This window comes from Argopecten irradians, chromosome 2 (assembly GCF_041381155.1).
Source record: "Argopecten irradians isolate NY chromosome 2, Ai_NY, whole genome shotgun sequence".
In the NCBI taxonomy this organism is placed as follows: domain Eukaryota; kingdom Metazoa; phylum Mollusca; class Bivalvia; order Pectinida; family Pectinidae; genus Argopecten; species Argopecten irradians.
The window spans coordinates 43,467,916-43,484,086 of NC_091135.1; the positions used below are offsets into that span (position 1 = coordinate 43,467,916).

The 16,171-nt window shown below is 36.4% G+C and overlaps 2 protein-coding genes across 4 annotated transcripts; both read right to left on the reverse strand.

Annotated features, from left to right (window-relative positions):
• Nucleotides 1-1,483: 1,483 nt before the first annotated feature.
• LOC138315602 (vacuolar protein sorting-associated protein 4A-like) lies at nucleotides 1,484-5,878 on the reverse strand. Of its 3 annotated transcripts, none has more exons than XM_069256743.1 (7): nucleotides 5,271-5,415; nucleotides 3,548-3,659; nucleotides 3,107-3,248; nucleotides 2,811-2,899; nucleotides 2,549-2,668; nucleotides 2,301-2,338; nucleotides 1,484-1,641 (listed from the first exon to the last, which is right to left on the reverse strand). In XM_069256743.1, exons 1-7 carry the CDS (start codon nucleotides 5,280-5,282, stop codon nucleotides 1,519-1,521), a joined length of 636 nt encoding a protein of 211 aa, XP_069112844.1. In that variant the 5' UTR covers nucleotides 5,283-5,415; the 3' UTR covers nucleotides 1,484-1,518. The 3 variants fall into 3 exon arrangements, with proteins under 3 accessions (XP_069112844.1, XP_069112845.1, XP_069112843.1); XM_069256744.1 differs by lacking the exon at nucleotides 5,271-5,415 and adding an exon at nucleotides 4,012-4,038; XM_069256742.1 differs by lacking the exon at nucleotides 5,271-5,415 and adding an exon at nucleotides 5,706-5,878 and having other exon boundaries at nucleotides 1,485-1,641.
• A 4,459-nt stretch (nucleotides 5,879-10,337) lies between these two features.
• On the reverse strand, nucleotides 10,338-15,299 carry LOC138315603 (uncharacterized). Its single transcript, XM_069256745.1, has 2 exons — nucleotides 14,868-15,299; nucleotides 10,338-12,605 (listed from the first exon to the last, which is right to left on the reverse strand). Exons 1-2 carry the CDS (start codon nucleotides 15,112-15,114, stop codon nucleotides 12,475-12,477), a joined length of 378 nt encoding a protein of 125 aa, XP_069112846.1. The 5' UTR covers nucleotides 15,115-15,299; the 3' UTR covers nucleotides 10,338-12,474.
• Between the last annotated feature and the right edge of the window lie 872 nt (nucleotides 15,300-16,171).

The window sequence follows — 16,171 nt, forward strand, 5'->3', positions numbered from 1 at the left end:
ATCGAACTCAAGCTACTGTCTGTTTGTTATGTAGTTACAATAAATATCATAAAAAATTGTATGTCTGTTTCTCAAAGGTGCTCGGTTTTTTTTCGCGCAAGTTACCACTACATCATTCTTCTCTTTCTCCTGTTAAAAATATAATTTACTTACAGTAAATAGGTTGGGGACACTCCTGTATTTGCAGGATAGGCCTGCATTTGAGTAATAGTCCTGTATAATAATAGTATTTGAGGGATAATTTTGTTACGCAAATGCAGGATTCTGTAAAACTGGACATAATAATGTATTATGTGTTGAAGACCTGACCGGTTTCATTTTCTTATGAAAACTCCTCAGAGGTAACGAGTTGAGTGTGGGCTTCCCTTTATATATCCTAAGGATAGCCGGTAGCCGGATTCCCTTTTTGGGTGGCCGAAGGCAGAAAATGGATGGTTGGTGTTAGCCGGTATTGGTAGCCGGTAATGTGGTGTTATAGCTTCTGCTGGCATGTTGCCCGTGGTAAATAGTAGGGCTGCCGCGATACGGCAGAAGCGTACCACGATATATTGCGATACACAACAACTGTATTGTGATATGTATTGCAATATTTTGACCTTAACATATGTGTTGTCTATTTTGTATATATTCCATGATAAAAACACCCTTTACATTATACAAACATACAGTGCTATGTTATGTAGTTTTACATCGATTTGAACCATGTTGTTGAGTAACAAAAATGTTCAAATGTGTTCTTGTTTTAAAAAAAATACGAGTCTGTTTGTGAAAACGCTAGGCTAACTGTTACAGACGATCGTAACCTAATAATGCAATAACTAAACATGATAGTGTCTGCAAATATCTACACTTTTGAACCTAAATGATGAACAAATTTACGTACAATTGTCCTGGCAAAGTAAGCTTACTATCGTGATTAAACTTCAAAGGGCTGACCGGCTTGCAGTGTTGTTTTGACACGTGTAGGAAATCGAAAATGGCGGCGGACGATGAAGCCTGAAAAAGCTGGCAAAATCCCTGCAGCCATGTATTCACTGGGCCTTAAATGTGTTTAGAGAATTAGATATTCCGGTATTGTTGATTGATGGAGTGAATCAGCTTGATAATATTTCAGAAACTAGCCTAATGTCACATTATTTATATTCAACGTCATGCAAATGTTTGAATCATTTGAACATTATACACGTTAGTTACAAACATTTGACCGACATCTGAATCGAATGAAAACGAAAGGGATACCCACATGGCTTCATATTATCGGAAAGGAAAACAAATACAACTTGCTGGTTTTGTTTTAATGACAGGACGTTTTAATTATATCAAATTAATGAAATTATGATACTAAGAAAATATATCGTAAAAAACCGGTACAGGTAAACTGTATCGCGGTACAATATTTTTTGGTGGTGTATTGCAATACCCCAATATACCGGTGAACCGCGGCAGCCCTAATAATGTATAAGTGAATTTTAACAAGACCAAACCATAGAAACAAATAAAAGATTATATACACTCCACCTACTTTTCACTTTCTCCTAGCCATTTGGACACTAAATCTGCTGATGATACAGAGAAAAATGTTGAGTTGTCAGCCTCAGTAGCCACAGCTTTAGCCAAGTAAGACTTTCCTGTACCTGGGGGCTAAACACAGAAAAACAAATCATTACATGATGCAGATCTAAAGTTCATTTTGGTCAAATTCTTTTTTCTCCAATATCTTTAAAATTGTGTTTCTTGTAATTTTCACCATCACAAGCTCTCATTTAAAATACAATAAGTGAATATGGATGCCTATATATGATGGTTCAGATCCTTGAAAGCACCAATATACTATTGACATAGCGGGAAATGTCGCATGAAATATCACACGTTTTGAAAGAACTGCCACAGCCAACGTCATGTTTCAAACTTTTGGGTAATATTGGAAAATCGAGTTGCATCACATGACAGACATCTATACCCGTATAGATCGGAACCTCCTGAGCCGTATCACATGGTCAATATTGGCAATATTGCAGATCGGACCAGTTCGGATACTTCTGAGCTATTTTAAACGTGTAGAGGTTAAAAATCAATAATTTAATTTAATTGTTTAATAACTTTAAGAATATGAACTTTACAAAAGTTGGTAAATATAGAAAGATTATAACTTGTAGAGGCGAAGAAATGTTAAAGATTGTACAATAACATTTTACATGCAATTCAGATACGAGAGAAATTGTAAAGTTTAAAAAGTTTTCATCTCACAAAGGTATTCAAAAAAATTCATAACAAAAAGACACAGGATAAAAAAAACTTACCCCAAACAATAATATTCCTCTCCAAGGTTTACGCTTTCCTGTATTGAAAAAGTATACAATCAAATCATTATTTTCTATCGCTGATCATTTCAATTTTAATCTTAAAATGGTATCTGTCTAAACAATAATTTACTCAGCAAGCCATAATTTGTTTGCTTTAGTTTAACAGATCATTTAGGGCCTGGAAGCAAAAATGAAAAGTTTTGTAAGTCAAAATATTTTATTTTGTCTAATGGAATGAAAATTACCTGTAAAGAGATGAGGGAACTTGACAGGTAAAATCACTGCCTCCTTTAAAGATTCCTTTGCCTGATAAAGTCCAGCAACATCTTCCCATTTCACATTGGGTTTCTCCATCACTATAGCTCCTAGAAGCAATTCAACAGAAGTACATTTGTACAGATAAAAAAAACCTTCTAAGCTGCAGATCAAACAAGTGTTTACATTTTCAAAATCACAAATTCTTTCAATACATGTATTTACATGTTTTACATGCTTTATCCCTATTACCTGAAATTTGGTCGTTGAACTTTTTGCTTTCTGGATCACCCTTATCATCATCCGAGTCACTGTCGCTTCCTTTTCCTTTCTTGTTGTTCCTGACATACAAAGGAATTACATTTCTTTATATTTACCTCAATATTTATACACACTGATGGATGTTATTGTTTAGACAACATAATAAAAGTTGAACAGCACCAAACAGTCTTTTTAATATACATGTAATAGAATATTAGAAACTTCATTTACAATTTTAAAAAGTAAGGTAATTACAAGTGTATGAAATTCTGTGTCTCTTTACTAACCTTCCCCCTGTTGATCCCCCTCCATCAGCAACCGGGTTCTTCTTTTTACCATAGACATACTTCTTCAATTTCTCAGCCCGGTCCAGATATTGCATACATTTTGCTCTGATGCTTTCCTTAGCCTTATCACTTTGAGCTTCATCTAAAATAGGTTTAAGTCAGAATACAATAAATCAGAATCTCTAAAAAATAAACTTTAGTTGCTTGAAATCAACAAACAATGACTGTACATGTACTTTCGTTTCAAAATAAATCCCACCAAGATTTACATTTATATCTGATAGCACAACAAAGGTTACACATTGTCATTAATTCCATATAAATTCATAATTATATGATTACTTTACAAACAATTTACAATGCCATGATTATCAATAATTTGCCAATATTTTGCAAATGAAATGAGTAAGTGTGGCAAACACTCATGATCATACTACTTACATTTCATAGCATGGAGAAAGTACTCCACACCGTGTTCATACAACTTTAAAGCTTCCTCATAGTTTTTATTTTTATCTTCTTCTGTTGCTTTTGTCACAATATCAATAGCTTTCTGTAATAAAACCAAAAAAATAAGTGGATTTTTTTTTTCAAATGAGATTCCACATTACCAGGGGAATTCCAGTCCAAACTTTCATCCTTTAAGATCCACAAAATCTCTGCACAACATCCATGTTTTCCATCTCAAATATGTAAAGCAATTCAGGGAAATTTTCCCATATTTCACAAATATCTACTATAATCTTTCATGCCATAAAACCAATGATGAAGTATTCTTGAAATTTTCTAATCTCAGACTGATAAGTCAAAATGTTTTGCTCCATAGATTTGAAGAAATATCTTATTACTGCAGATATTCCTAATACTGGGGTACTTAAATAAAAGGATATCAAATACATTTATACCTTAAAAACCATTCCGTCCTAATGAAGTGGAGAATATAACCAAAGATGAGAAGAAAATGTTCGGTAGCGCTTTGGTTTGAAATCCTGGAAGTATGCCAGTGCCATATTTAGACATGACCACTAATCACCTGAGAAGCATGTGAGAAGATCGAGTCCCATGACTTCGATTTCTACACCATCGATTTCATAACAAATCTTGGGAATTTTGGTATGATCAGCTACTTTGAATACATCGGCAAAGTGCATAGACTTTGTTAAGGAAGCATCAAAATGTTTTGTGTTTATATTGAAGGATCTGATCATATGTATTAATTACTGTCATAAGAATTGATGTATATCAGTATGTATCAGGTATACATTTTAACATGTGTGAAATTTTTTAATGTGCTATGTATGCACACTACTTACATCGAATCTAATGAAAAATAACATTTTACAATCAATATTTCATTCAAATGGTCAGGTGACTCCCATATAAAAACTATTGTTAGTTCTATTTTCAGATATTCTGTAATGGACTAAAATGGGTGTACATACACTATTCATTGTCTTTATTACTCAAAGTTTCATCAGACTTAAAAGTTATACTGTATACATTTTATACAATTACCCTAAAACAAAAATGAAGGCGGAGGTTTTATCCTAAATGTAAAATTGCTCGCTTGTACATATATACAATACATTGTAAATTGTGTTTTAACTTTGTAAGAATTTTGAAAAAGGCATTTTCTTATTTGAAAGAATAGTCTTGTACATGTATATACATTTCCGAGAAATAACTGAAACTGTTGTAGGCTCGCCTTAGATGTTGGCTTAATTGTTCTCTCTGACTTTGTACAGGATATTATGGAATTTTCATAAAATTAGAAGTGTTATAATTAAAAAAGAGTTTATATTTTAATGTGTCTATATGACAGTGCATACTATTTTATGTAATATTTAATGTACATAAAGTGTAATTAATATAATAATTAATGTTTGTAAATATCAGATACACATGGCCGTGCATGTAATTGTAATTGATTACAAATTAAATTAGCTTTCAATGGCTACAGTGACATTACATACCGGTAATGTATGTTACGTAAATAGTATATTTAAAGCGAGAACATAAATTGATGCAATGCATAATTTAAGGAGAGGACTAATTAAAGAGATGCCTGACATCACTTTTCAGTCTAGATTTACAACATCATTATAAAAATAAATAATACCATAAGCTACAATACCACAAATTAATTAAATGACAAAATATGTACCTCCATCACCATTTTCTGATTTCGAACCCAGATGTCAATTCGGTGCAATGTTTAACCAGTTTGTTACTGAACGTCTATACTTCCATATATGACTGTCTATTTTGACTATGACCATGAATCACCTGTGCATTTATATATTCACGTGAGACCGTGTCTAATAATGTATAAAAATAACTCGGATTTGTTTACATTGGCATCGAAATCGAAGCCAATGTGTATTGAAATTTCATAATGAATAACTGTCAATTGAGTGTGGCAATGCAGTAATTAGTACAAAAAAGGGATTTCGAAATAAAAAAAAAGAAGCTTACTTCTCATACCAATCTAAAACCATACTTCCGTATTTAAGAATGTAAACAGTGAAAATATGAACTCGTCCCATGACTTTGTTGTCATCATCTTGAAAATTTATGACAGATTTTGGCGTCAATTTACCTGTAAGGTTGCCATGAAGGAAGTATGGATACGGTGTGCCAAATATTTTTGTAATATCAGACAGAACGTAAATAAATAGCAAGGGTAACACCCGGTTTCAGACGCCTATCTTCGGTTGATTCATTGCTGTCTGAGAAATGGAGGATAGCCACTTCCGGGTAAATTTGATCACATGACATGGAAGGGAAATAACTCTATCAAACTCTTACAATCAAGCAATCTTTTTAGCGGACGATATCTTTTTCAATTGGAACAGTTGTTTCAGATATTTATTTATATGTAGTTTTCCGTTTTAAAAAATGAACGTGAGCACTACTTTTAATTTGATATTTGACACTCACTATTGTGAAAAATAAAAGTTTTATACTGAACAGGTTACTGTACATGATATCCAGATTAGGCTTATAATATAAAGTAGCGCCACGAGTATGGAAATATAGAGTATAGATCTGAGACATTCTTCAGAAATGTTTCACACTACAAGTTGCGTCACAGGATGTTGAAGAAATATATCTTCATAACTAAATGTTTGATATTTTTTTACTTAAAATTTTACAACAAAGATGGCGGCGATACTAAATTTAGAACGACTCGCCAAAACTACATAAAATACAAGTTATATGTATACAGAAAACCCGTTACAATTTAGCGGAACCTTAGTCAACATGGCACTTACACCTTGTTGTCGCTATTACTTGTTCACATTTAGAATGAATAACGATTTAAACTCTTAGAACACACAACGTACATGCCGTACAATGCAGTCAAACATCAGCTGATTTTACGATCAGCTGGTCAGCCACAGTATTCGTAAACAACACCGGGTATTGATAACTAAAACCGGATTCTAGAATAACCATTACTAGTACATAAATGCAACATAGAGCATAAAAGATGCTCTCAAGTAATGAATTTACAGGATATAATTAACATTATTTAGCATCATAAAGCAGCTGTTGCCTCTGTCCCACGATTAAAAATCGCGCTAGCCATACTGCTCTTTATGTAAGCCTGTATTAAAATATTAGACTGTATGATTTCTAACTTGCAAACCAGCCATCCTACACGGTAGATTCCGTTTACGTCTCTTCCGGTTCCCATTAGTATAAGGCACCCTCTAAATCTTCTAATCATGTGTTTCACCTGATTACCCACGTCTCTCCTTATTTTTGCGCCACACAAGTATCCGTAGCTATACCAATTACATTATAATAAACACTATAAAATAGCTTCGTGAGGTCACGATGCATCGACTTGCTGTTTTAACATGCCTTCGCTCCAGTCTTCTACTTTTGGTTGTGCAGTTCCTTCTTATATGCATAACAATCACGCTTAATATGTCCCATTTTGCGACAAAATAGCATTCCATCTGAGATTTCTTGTTTGTGTTGCTTGTCTTGTCGGCCTCCTTAGCTTGAAGCATCATGACCCTATCTACTATTGTTTCTATGTCTTCTTAGCTAACCTCTCTCTGTGGTCGCAAGCGGTTCTTTCTATGCCCAGCTTGGAATGCCTCAAACTGCAAAGCTATACGAGCAGCTTCATCTATAGATGTAACATGCGCTTGATGCACGGCCCATTCAAGCTCGGAGTCATTTAATGATTCTATAAAAGCGTCCAAAACTAACTGCTTCCTAATATCCCTTTGCGCTATCGGATAGGCCATGCGTACTAGCCTCTTGACATCTGTAACCAATTCAGGTATGGTTTCCTCCTTCTTGTGCAACATGTGGCGAAGCTGTGTCTTGTATAGTGCACTCAGGTTCTTAGGTTCAAACCTGTCGGTTAATGCCGATACCATGCAATTTGCCGTAGCTACGTCTCTCCGTGTAGTTCAGATCTAGTAATATACCTTGTGCCTCTCCTCGTAATGAAGTGGCTAACTCCATAGCCATTGACTGACTACTCCATCCATTCATTTCTGCTACCATCTCGAAATGAACCAGAAAATCTTGACAACTTGACTTCCCGTCATAGGTCGCTGGCTTCCTGGGCTTTGTCACACTATAAGTGTTTATTGTGTGGAATTCATGAGTTCCCCTTGACACACGAGTCAACGGTTCCTGTATATCTTGCCGATGAGCCAAATACTCATTTCCCGAACTCCGCATCCCTGAGTACTCTGTGTCCAGCGTGGAACCATAAATCACCTTACATGTGCTGGGATCACCATCCATTTCCCTGGATGTATGTGGATGTTTTTCATCTGTATAACCGGTGTTCGACATGCCCACATGTGAGTTACTCATATCAGATCTTCCCATCAATCCGGTACTGGCAAGATCCATCGGTCTCGGCCTCACCACCTCCGGCGTTTCACCATAGGTGTTTCCCGTGCTGCCCTTTATTTCAACCTATATTACCTTCAAAGCCCGTTGCAATTCTGATATCTGCTTGCGTAGCTCCGAGCTGGACCTCTCCAACTCTGTAAACACCATATCTCTCGTCTGCTATAGCAGGGATAACCCTAATCCACTGTCCTGTGTTGGAACTCGAAGCTGTACCTCCCCACTTGGGGACCCCAATATGCACTGCCTGGCCTGGGTGAGCTGCGTCAGATCTACTCTGGGTCGCTAATCTATACCGATGAGTGACGTCTCACTTGTGTCCGCCGTAGCCATAGCTTCTTCCAGTTGTGCCGTGTCCTTGAGTAATAACCTTCAAAAGTTAGGTATCCCACGTGCACCGCTGCCACCAATGTAACGCACAATCGCGTCACGTCCGGATTCTCCCGTCAATATAACGAGTCGTAGTCACAGACTACTACCCTTAAAGATCACGTAGGACACTATGTCAGCTGGTACCAAATACCAGGAATAGCTGGAGAGGTTCTGCACCCGGAAGCTTGTCAACACAGCCTTTATGACTAGAAAGGAACACAGTTATCTCCACTTTATAATAGCTGTCTCAGCTAGCAAAAGGTCAATATTTGGTAGAATGAGAGACTATGTATCTCAATAGTTTCTCATAATATAAACTCAATGCAAGAACAACCAGTAACTCCAATATAAAAGACAAGTGTTGATTATTGATAAAACAGTAATAAATAAACAAGTTATATTTATAGAATACTCTCACATTCTTATGAACACTCCATAACTATGATTACAGAATATACAACAGATCAATCCTAATTATTCCAACAATATATCCTTCTCATATATTTCTAAAGCTATGCATAACTTCCAATATTCTCGTTACCAAACAATCTAATAACAACTGATCTAGTTAATTCTAAAGGATGCCAATAATGGTTGGTGATGCCACCAATCCCCTCGTCTGTCCACACTTGGTCAACTATATCGGTGATTACACCGAATGTCCACAATACAAACACGTGTACAAACGCCACGCCCCCAGTGAATGTAAACAAACAGTGTAGTGATGACACAAACTGCCGACCGACTCTCTTAAAATCTGATATTATTCCAAATATACTGTAAATAGCATTGAATTAATATCCACAAGACTAGCCTTTTGCCTTATAAAATGTTTCCAAATAATAATAGAAAATAATTCTAAATATTGACCACGGCGACACAGAACCCTTGTGACCCGGAGCAGATTTAATGCAAAACTTATCTCCGGAGCGGAAATCCGCATTTTATATAGCCTTCGATCGTATCCCTCGCTCCGCCCCTTTTGCCATATATGGAGCATCGTATCCCAAATCGTATCCCTCGCTCCGCCCCTTTTACCATATATGGAGCATCGTATCCCATGAACGTATCCCCGGACCGAAGCACTCCGTTTCTCCAATACAATTCTTAGTAAAAGAGTACGCTGCCGCTATACAATATAGTTATAACAAATACATTCTTAATAAACCTTTAGTAAACCATCCTAATCAGAAACATCGTTTCAATACTTATAACCATAGATATAAACAATATCTAAATACATTTCAACTTATTTACATGCCGAAATCGACAAATAAATAAGTATGTCACTGGTTCACTCGCTCCGCCATTTCGGAGAGTTGACCGAGGGAACGAGATGAACTTTGCAAACCTTCGCCCAATACGGCGCTATTAAACCTTTACTGAAAGAAAGATTGGAACAGTTATGTTTCTGATAAGGTATTGTTATAATCTTAGCTAATTTTAATTTCTATGCAATATCTAAAACCTTACATTTTCTCTCCAGTGAATGTTCACTCTTAGCCTTGTTGTCGTCAATGACAACAAAGATGGCGGCGATACTAAATTTAGTACGACTCGCCAAAACTACATAAATACAAGTTTATACAGAAAACCCGTTACAATTTAGCGGAACCTTAGCCAACATGGCACTTACACCTTGTTGTCGCTATTACTTGTTCACATTTAGAATGAATAACAATTTAAACTCTTAGAACACACAACGTACATGCCGTACAATGCAGTCAAACATCAGCTGATTTTACGATCAGCTGATCAGCCACAGTACTCGTAAACAACACCGGGTATTAGATAACTAAAACCGGATTCTAGAATAACCATTACTAGTACATAAATGCAACATAGAGCATAAAAGATGCTCTCAATATATTCAAGTAATGAATTCACAGGATATAATTAACATTATTTAGCATTTTACTGATAGTCTAATAAAAGGAAGCAACAACATTATAACAATAATGGCTTTAATGAATACCACTTCCAGAGTACATCTATTAACTGTACCAGACCTGTATTTATCAATTGAAAATTGAGAATACAACAAAAATGAGTGTTGCAAATGTCATGAGATATATAGGTCTAACCGGGAAGGTAAACATAGAACAAACATTAAAAAAAAAAAAAAAGTGTTTTAAGCATGAAGCAGGCACAACACACCATGGTAATACTACCGGGAGGGTGGGAGTGGGCAAAAAATAATCAGCCTTTAGCGTGGCTGTTGAAGCACATGTCAATTGAAAACGAGGTGCGGTAAAACATTGCGGAAGAGGTAAACAAAAGAGGTTCATAGCGTTGATACGTTTGCTCCTATCAGTTTCAATATAGCGTTTATAGCAATCACTAGACCATAAACCTAGAAGTTGGATATCGTCATCTGCGACACCACACGAACTAGCCCAAGTAGCAGCCCCCCGCCTCAGAGAGTGACCCCCATAGGAAGCGGCGTAGTACCCTAGTTGAGAGAGAACCAAGCGGAAGGCCTTAAGGAAACCAGAGTAGGATAAGCACTTCCCAGAGGACAAGAGGAACAGAGGTTGGGTTAAATCTGGTCGTACTAAAAGCTGCTAAAGTGGGGCACATGGGCAAAGGGGGTGACCTTGCTGTAAACGGGGAAGAACAATTTCAAGAGGAACAGCTCTGAATTGCATGGTCTTTACAACATTTAAAGACAATAACATACCCCATGGGTGAGACAACAAATCCAGACACTGAACATGACGGGATGGGTCAAATACACCTTTAAGGATGTATTCTTCTGAGGTTTCAGTCCCGTTGAAGTCTCGTTTCAACATATATCAAAGAAGTTTTGAGATTTTCAAATACAATTTATCAGTATCTGTCGCAAGTTGCCAGATGCAAATTTTGTCAAAAAATTACATTTCTATTTTTAGGAGATTTTTTTATACGGGGATTTTAAGAAATGGCCCATTTGGCGGCCATTTTGAAATTGTGTCTTTTTTCGCTTCAAGTAGAGCCACAGTTTTACCATTTTTTACTGAAATTGCTTTTACTTAAATCATCCCTGCCCCAGCATTTTTAGCTGTATTGAGCTATTTTTTGCTGCAAATTGTTATTAGGTTCGTAGTAATTAAAATATTGAGCATTAATATGTGTATTGATACACTTTTGTGACTTTATTTTTACATTTAATGGTAATTTGGGCACTTTTATTTTTTACTCTAAAATACTGAAAAATAACAAAAATTCAAATGGAGCGAAAAAGTAAGCACACGGACCCCCAATATTTCTTCCTGATTTAGAAAGAACAGCCGTTTTCCTATTGATATGCAAAATAATAACAAAAGTTTAATACCAGAACTTTTTCTATAAAGGGTTAAATTTGACAAAAATGGCTGAAAATGGTGCATTTTGTAGCTCAAAATTAAGGGGTAGGGGTAGCATATGTTGTTATTCTGAGAAAAAATATTAGTCTAATTGATGAAATCTGGTATATTTTAAAAAAAAACTACCAGAAAATGAATTCTACAAACATTCATACATATCAAACACCTCATTAGGAAATTATGGCTATAATCTCTATCTCATATGGTCAAAACGGCAAAATTCCCATAAAATCCAATATTTTGTCAACTAGGTGTCTATGAGGGACAAAAGCTCAAAAACGAGCACACGGACATATTCTTATATTCTTACATTTTCTTATATGGTATGAGCTCCTTTTTCAAAAAATCTATATGAGAAAAAAAGTTTAATACAAGAAAATTTTGACTTCTCAGAGGTGTACATCCTTAACTAAGAAATTATTAGGTCTCAAAAAACCAAAGAAACCAACAAGGCAGGCTGCCCAAAAAACACAGTTGTCTTTACAAGTAAAATCTAAAATATCGTGAATCTCTAACTACAAACGGGGAGTTACTGAGGACTTACAGGATTGTGCTGTGCCAATTTCTCTCTTAACACCCGTTAAGACATGTTTTACATGCCAGGTTGTAGTAGAATCGGGTAGATTTTCAGACTTGTGCAAGACTGATATAATATTTAAGTAAGATTTTATACTGCTAAATTTGAATTTTTTCACATCAACCAAATAGGCGACATACATTTCTACAGTCTCTATATCTGCCGGAACACTAGCTAACTTATGGGCCTTACAAAAACTCAAAAAAAGTCTGTAGATGAGTTTTATAAGTCTCTGATGTGGAACTAGCCCACCCCTTCTTTTTCAGTCTTTTCACACCGTGTTTGAGTCTCTCTGTCTGGGGATCCGCGTAATCCCCACCTATAACATAGAAAAGAAAGGGAAACATGCTTTAACAGCTCATCGGCAGCAAAGTCAATAAGGTTATAACTAGTCACAACACTTTACAAACGAGAAAGCTGACCTTGCTCATGAAGGCGAGAAGCACTATCTGCGATAGTATTAAATCGTCCATTTATGAATTTTGCTTTGATTTTGAAATAATAATATGCAGATATCAAAAATAACAATCTTAAACAAATTTAAGTACACTATTCTTAGAGGACCCTTTGTTGATAATGCTCATGGTGGTCATATTGTCCGTTGACACAATCACAGTTTTATTACACCACCAAGGGGCCCAACGTAAAGCTGATAATACGACAGCCATTGTTTCTTTAATATTAATATGTTCAGAGGACATCACTGGCAGGTCTAATTCCCAATTGACATAAAAGTAATCACCATTAAAGTACCCTGCGCATCCTTTATCACACGCGTCTGTCTGTAGGCCGGTTACAGGTGTTGACTCTATAAAGCGGACACAGTCATTAAAAGTTGACATAAACGTTATCCACCAGTTTAAGTCGGAGAAAAACTCATTATTAAGTTTAACTTTTGCATTAGAACTTTTATATTCACTTGGAATCAAATTTAGCATACGTCTGAGAAAGGCGCGGCCTCCCTTTATCACTGAACATGCCCAACTGAGCTTTCCACATAAAGATTCTAGTTGTTTGACACTTGCACGCTTTTTTCCAACAAACGTATATAGTAAGTTTTGAAATTCGGTCATTTTTTCCTGCGGTAAACTCAATGTTAGTTCCGTCGTGTTGATTAAGACTCCAAGGAAGATAAGCTGCTGACTAGGACCCTCGACTTTGTTCCACGATATATTGAAGCCCAATTTTCTCAGAGTTGAGATGAGTAATCGAAGACCTCTACTGCATTGTTCAAAAGTGATTTCGATAATCAGAAAATCGTCTAAATATGCGATAACTGTCACATTAAAATGAACTTTCATAATATGACACACAGACGAACTCAGCTTTTGAAAGATTTTTGGGCTTTTGGCATGCCCAAAAGGTAATTTTGTGTCATACATATATGATGGTGATGTTTCTCCCTTAAACGTCTACTTTAAGCCTGTGAGAGTATAATCTGAAGGATGAATTTTTACTGAGCGGTAGGCACTTTTTAAATCCACTTTTGCTAAGAAATCACCTGGTTTAATGATAGAAATAGCACTTTTTAAATCAATATAAGAACAATCTGTATCCGAGGTATAAGAATTTAAGCATGCATGTATAGGCCGACTAGCATCATGAATTAAGCGAACATCCCCGTTAGCTTTAGGGACAGCTCCAAGCGAACTAATTATTGTCGGTTTTGTATCTGTTATTACGTAGTTTTTTAGCGATAACTCTGTGAGTATCTGATCTTCAACTTTTTCATTATATAAAGCAGCTGAGGCATAATTGTCTCTTACGACTTCTTGGTATGGACCAAATTTTGAAGTAAGCTTAAATCCATCACGTATACCAACTAAAAGTTCCTCCCTATCCTCACAGTCATTGGGGAGAAGTTCTTCCCACGCCCCATGTTTTAAACAGTTTGTACAGTCTACTGCTGAGCTGGCCCGTTTTGGGGGGTCCCTATGACAGTGGGGTAAGATTTGGAAGTGTCTTTTGAGTGGTTAACGGCCGAATGAACACTTGAAAGGCAAATGGCACAATTATGTGCCATCCTACATGTCGGTCGCGTACACATGTTACTGTTGAAGCTACGATAGATTTCTTTCCCGTTAGGCAGGAAGGGACCCTTCATACGTCGATCCGGTGCACTGTTGTGATATGGGGTTTGAATGCCAGCCTCTTGAAATGCCCTAGACGTGGCATTAGAGGATTTATGAACTAGGTTGAATTCTCGTAGATCTTGTCTGTATCCCCCACTCAAAATGCTCCCTGGCTTGTTGTTCTCGATATTCCTTATCATAAAGGAGCACGGAAAACCAAACATACTTGGACGCGAGCCGGAAAATGTCAGCTGTATACTTTAAGTATGGCGCAGAATTGGGGAGATTGCCTGATTTTGTTAGGGCATTCATGATTTGGATGTTCGCGAACCCCCATTGTTCTAGTGTCACTTTTTCCAAAGTACGAGTTTTACCTATTCTCACCTCCATATTTTTGCCTAGATTCACAGTGTCATATTGGGGAATAGGGTCCTGCCAGATATGGTCTACGATTTTTAAACATTTTCGCTGTTCGTTGTTATTGTTCAAATTGTTCAATATCAACTCACCGACACTGGCAACGGCTCCACTCTCGTGACCTTGACCGTGATCCCTAGAATTGTCTGGTGTCACGTAATCTTTTGCGAGTTCGGTTCGTATTTTTTCCTTTTCTTCATTAATTTTTCTTCGTATCATAATTTTTTCTCTGTCAATTTTTATCCTTTTCAGTTCGCTTTGCAGTTGTTGTAGCTCTTCGTCGTCATGATCGTCCACGTGGTCGCCATCACTCCCCGGCATGGGTCCATGTTCTGGCATCGTCAAAGATTCATGGAAAACGTCTTCCGAGTATCACTTTCGCGGGATTCTTCTTCGTTTTGAAGGGCGTCGATAAACCCTTTTAGTCTTGCTCCCGCTCCTGTTCGCTTGGGACGAGCCCCGCCGTTACCTTCAGTCATATTTCAGCAAAAATCATCAGCAAAAATAATTAGCCTTTAGCGTGGCTGTGAAGGAGGCGCGGTAAAACATTGCGGAAGTACATCAATTTTACAAGCACTAAAAATACAGAATGCGGGAAAATTGCGAAACGACAATACTAAAATTATATTTACATGTAAATAACACCATAAAACAGCTGTTGCCTAACGTTAGTCAACTTCTTCTTTGGAAATTTAGTAAAAAACCCATTCGAAATGCAAGAAACTAGGTGCTGTCTCATACAATCTATATCGAATTCCAAATCGTCATTACCTTTAAAGCCACTGAAACAAACCTACTAAATTAGCTATTGCAAAAACCCCACAGTCAACCCCGTTTGTCTGTTGTTGTACACTTGGTAAAATTGCCTGTAACGTTTTCCTATTTTTCCCATAAGTAGATGTTAACCGAATTTCTAATGATACTGACAAATGATCCTTCTGCCTAGTTATACCTATCAAGCTATCAAGTATATATATACATCACTACCATCTTCCTCTTGAACTGACACTACCCATTGGTCCTCACCTGTATTACGGATCTGTGCTGCTGATGCTGAAGTTTGTTTTAATCTTAACGCATAATCCCAATTACCATTTTTCAAATCTGTTTTAAAATATTTTAAAAAGTATAATTATACATGTATGTTACACATGAATAAAAAATATATACATAATTGGTAATGTATTATTTATTTAATACATATGCATATATGTAATTCATATCTAAATATGTTGTTATTTACAAGAGATTTAGATAAGCATATATATGCATATAGCTAGCTCAGTGTATAAGGTCAATAGAGTTGTCTACCCTTAGCACGGGCGCGGGCTCGGGTAAACACATTTGTAGACACGGTTACAAAAAAGACAGAATTTGTTATGAAAAGATTTGTATA

Bases quoted from the DNA above. Each gene is read 5' to 3' on its own strand.
- LOC138315602 (XM_069256742.1), bottom strand. The intron at 3,249-3,547 runs GTAAGTAGTATG...AACCTATTTTAG, and splicing joins CTTTCTCCATGCTATGAAAT to ATGAAGCTCAAAGTGATAAG. The intron at 2,669-2,810 runs GTAATAGGGATA...AATTGCTTCTAG, and splicing joins GTTCAACGACCAAATTTCAG to GAGCTATAGTGATGGAGAAA.
- LOC138315603 (XM_069256745.1), bottom strand. From the start codon at position 15,114: ATGCCAGAACATGGACCCATGCCGGGGAGTGATGGCGACCACGTGGAC. The intron at 12,606-14,867 runs GTGAGTTGATAT...TCTATGTTATAG, and splicing joins TGGAGCCGTTGCCAGTGTCG to GTGGGGATTACGCGGATCCC.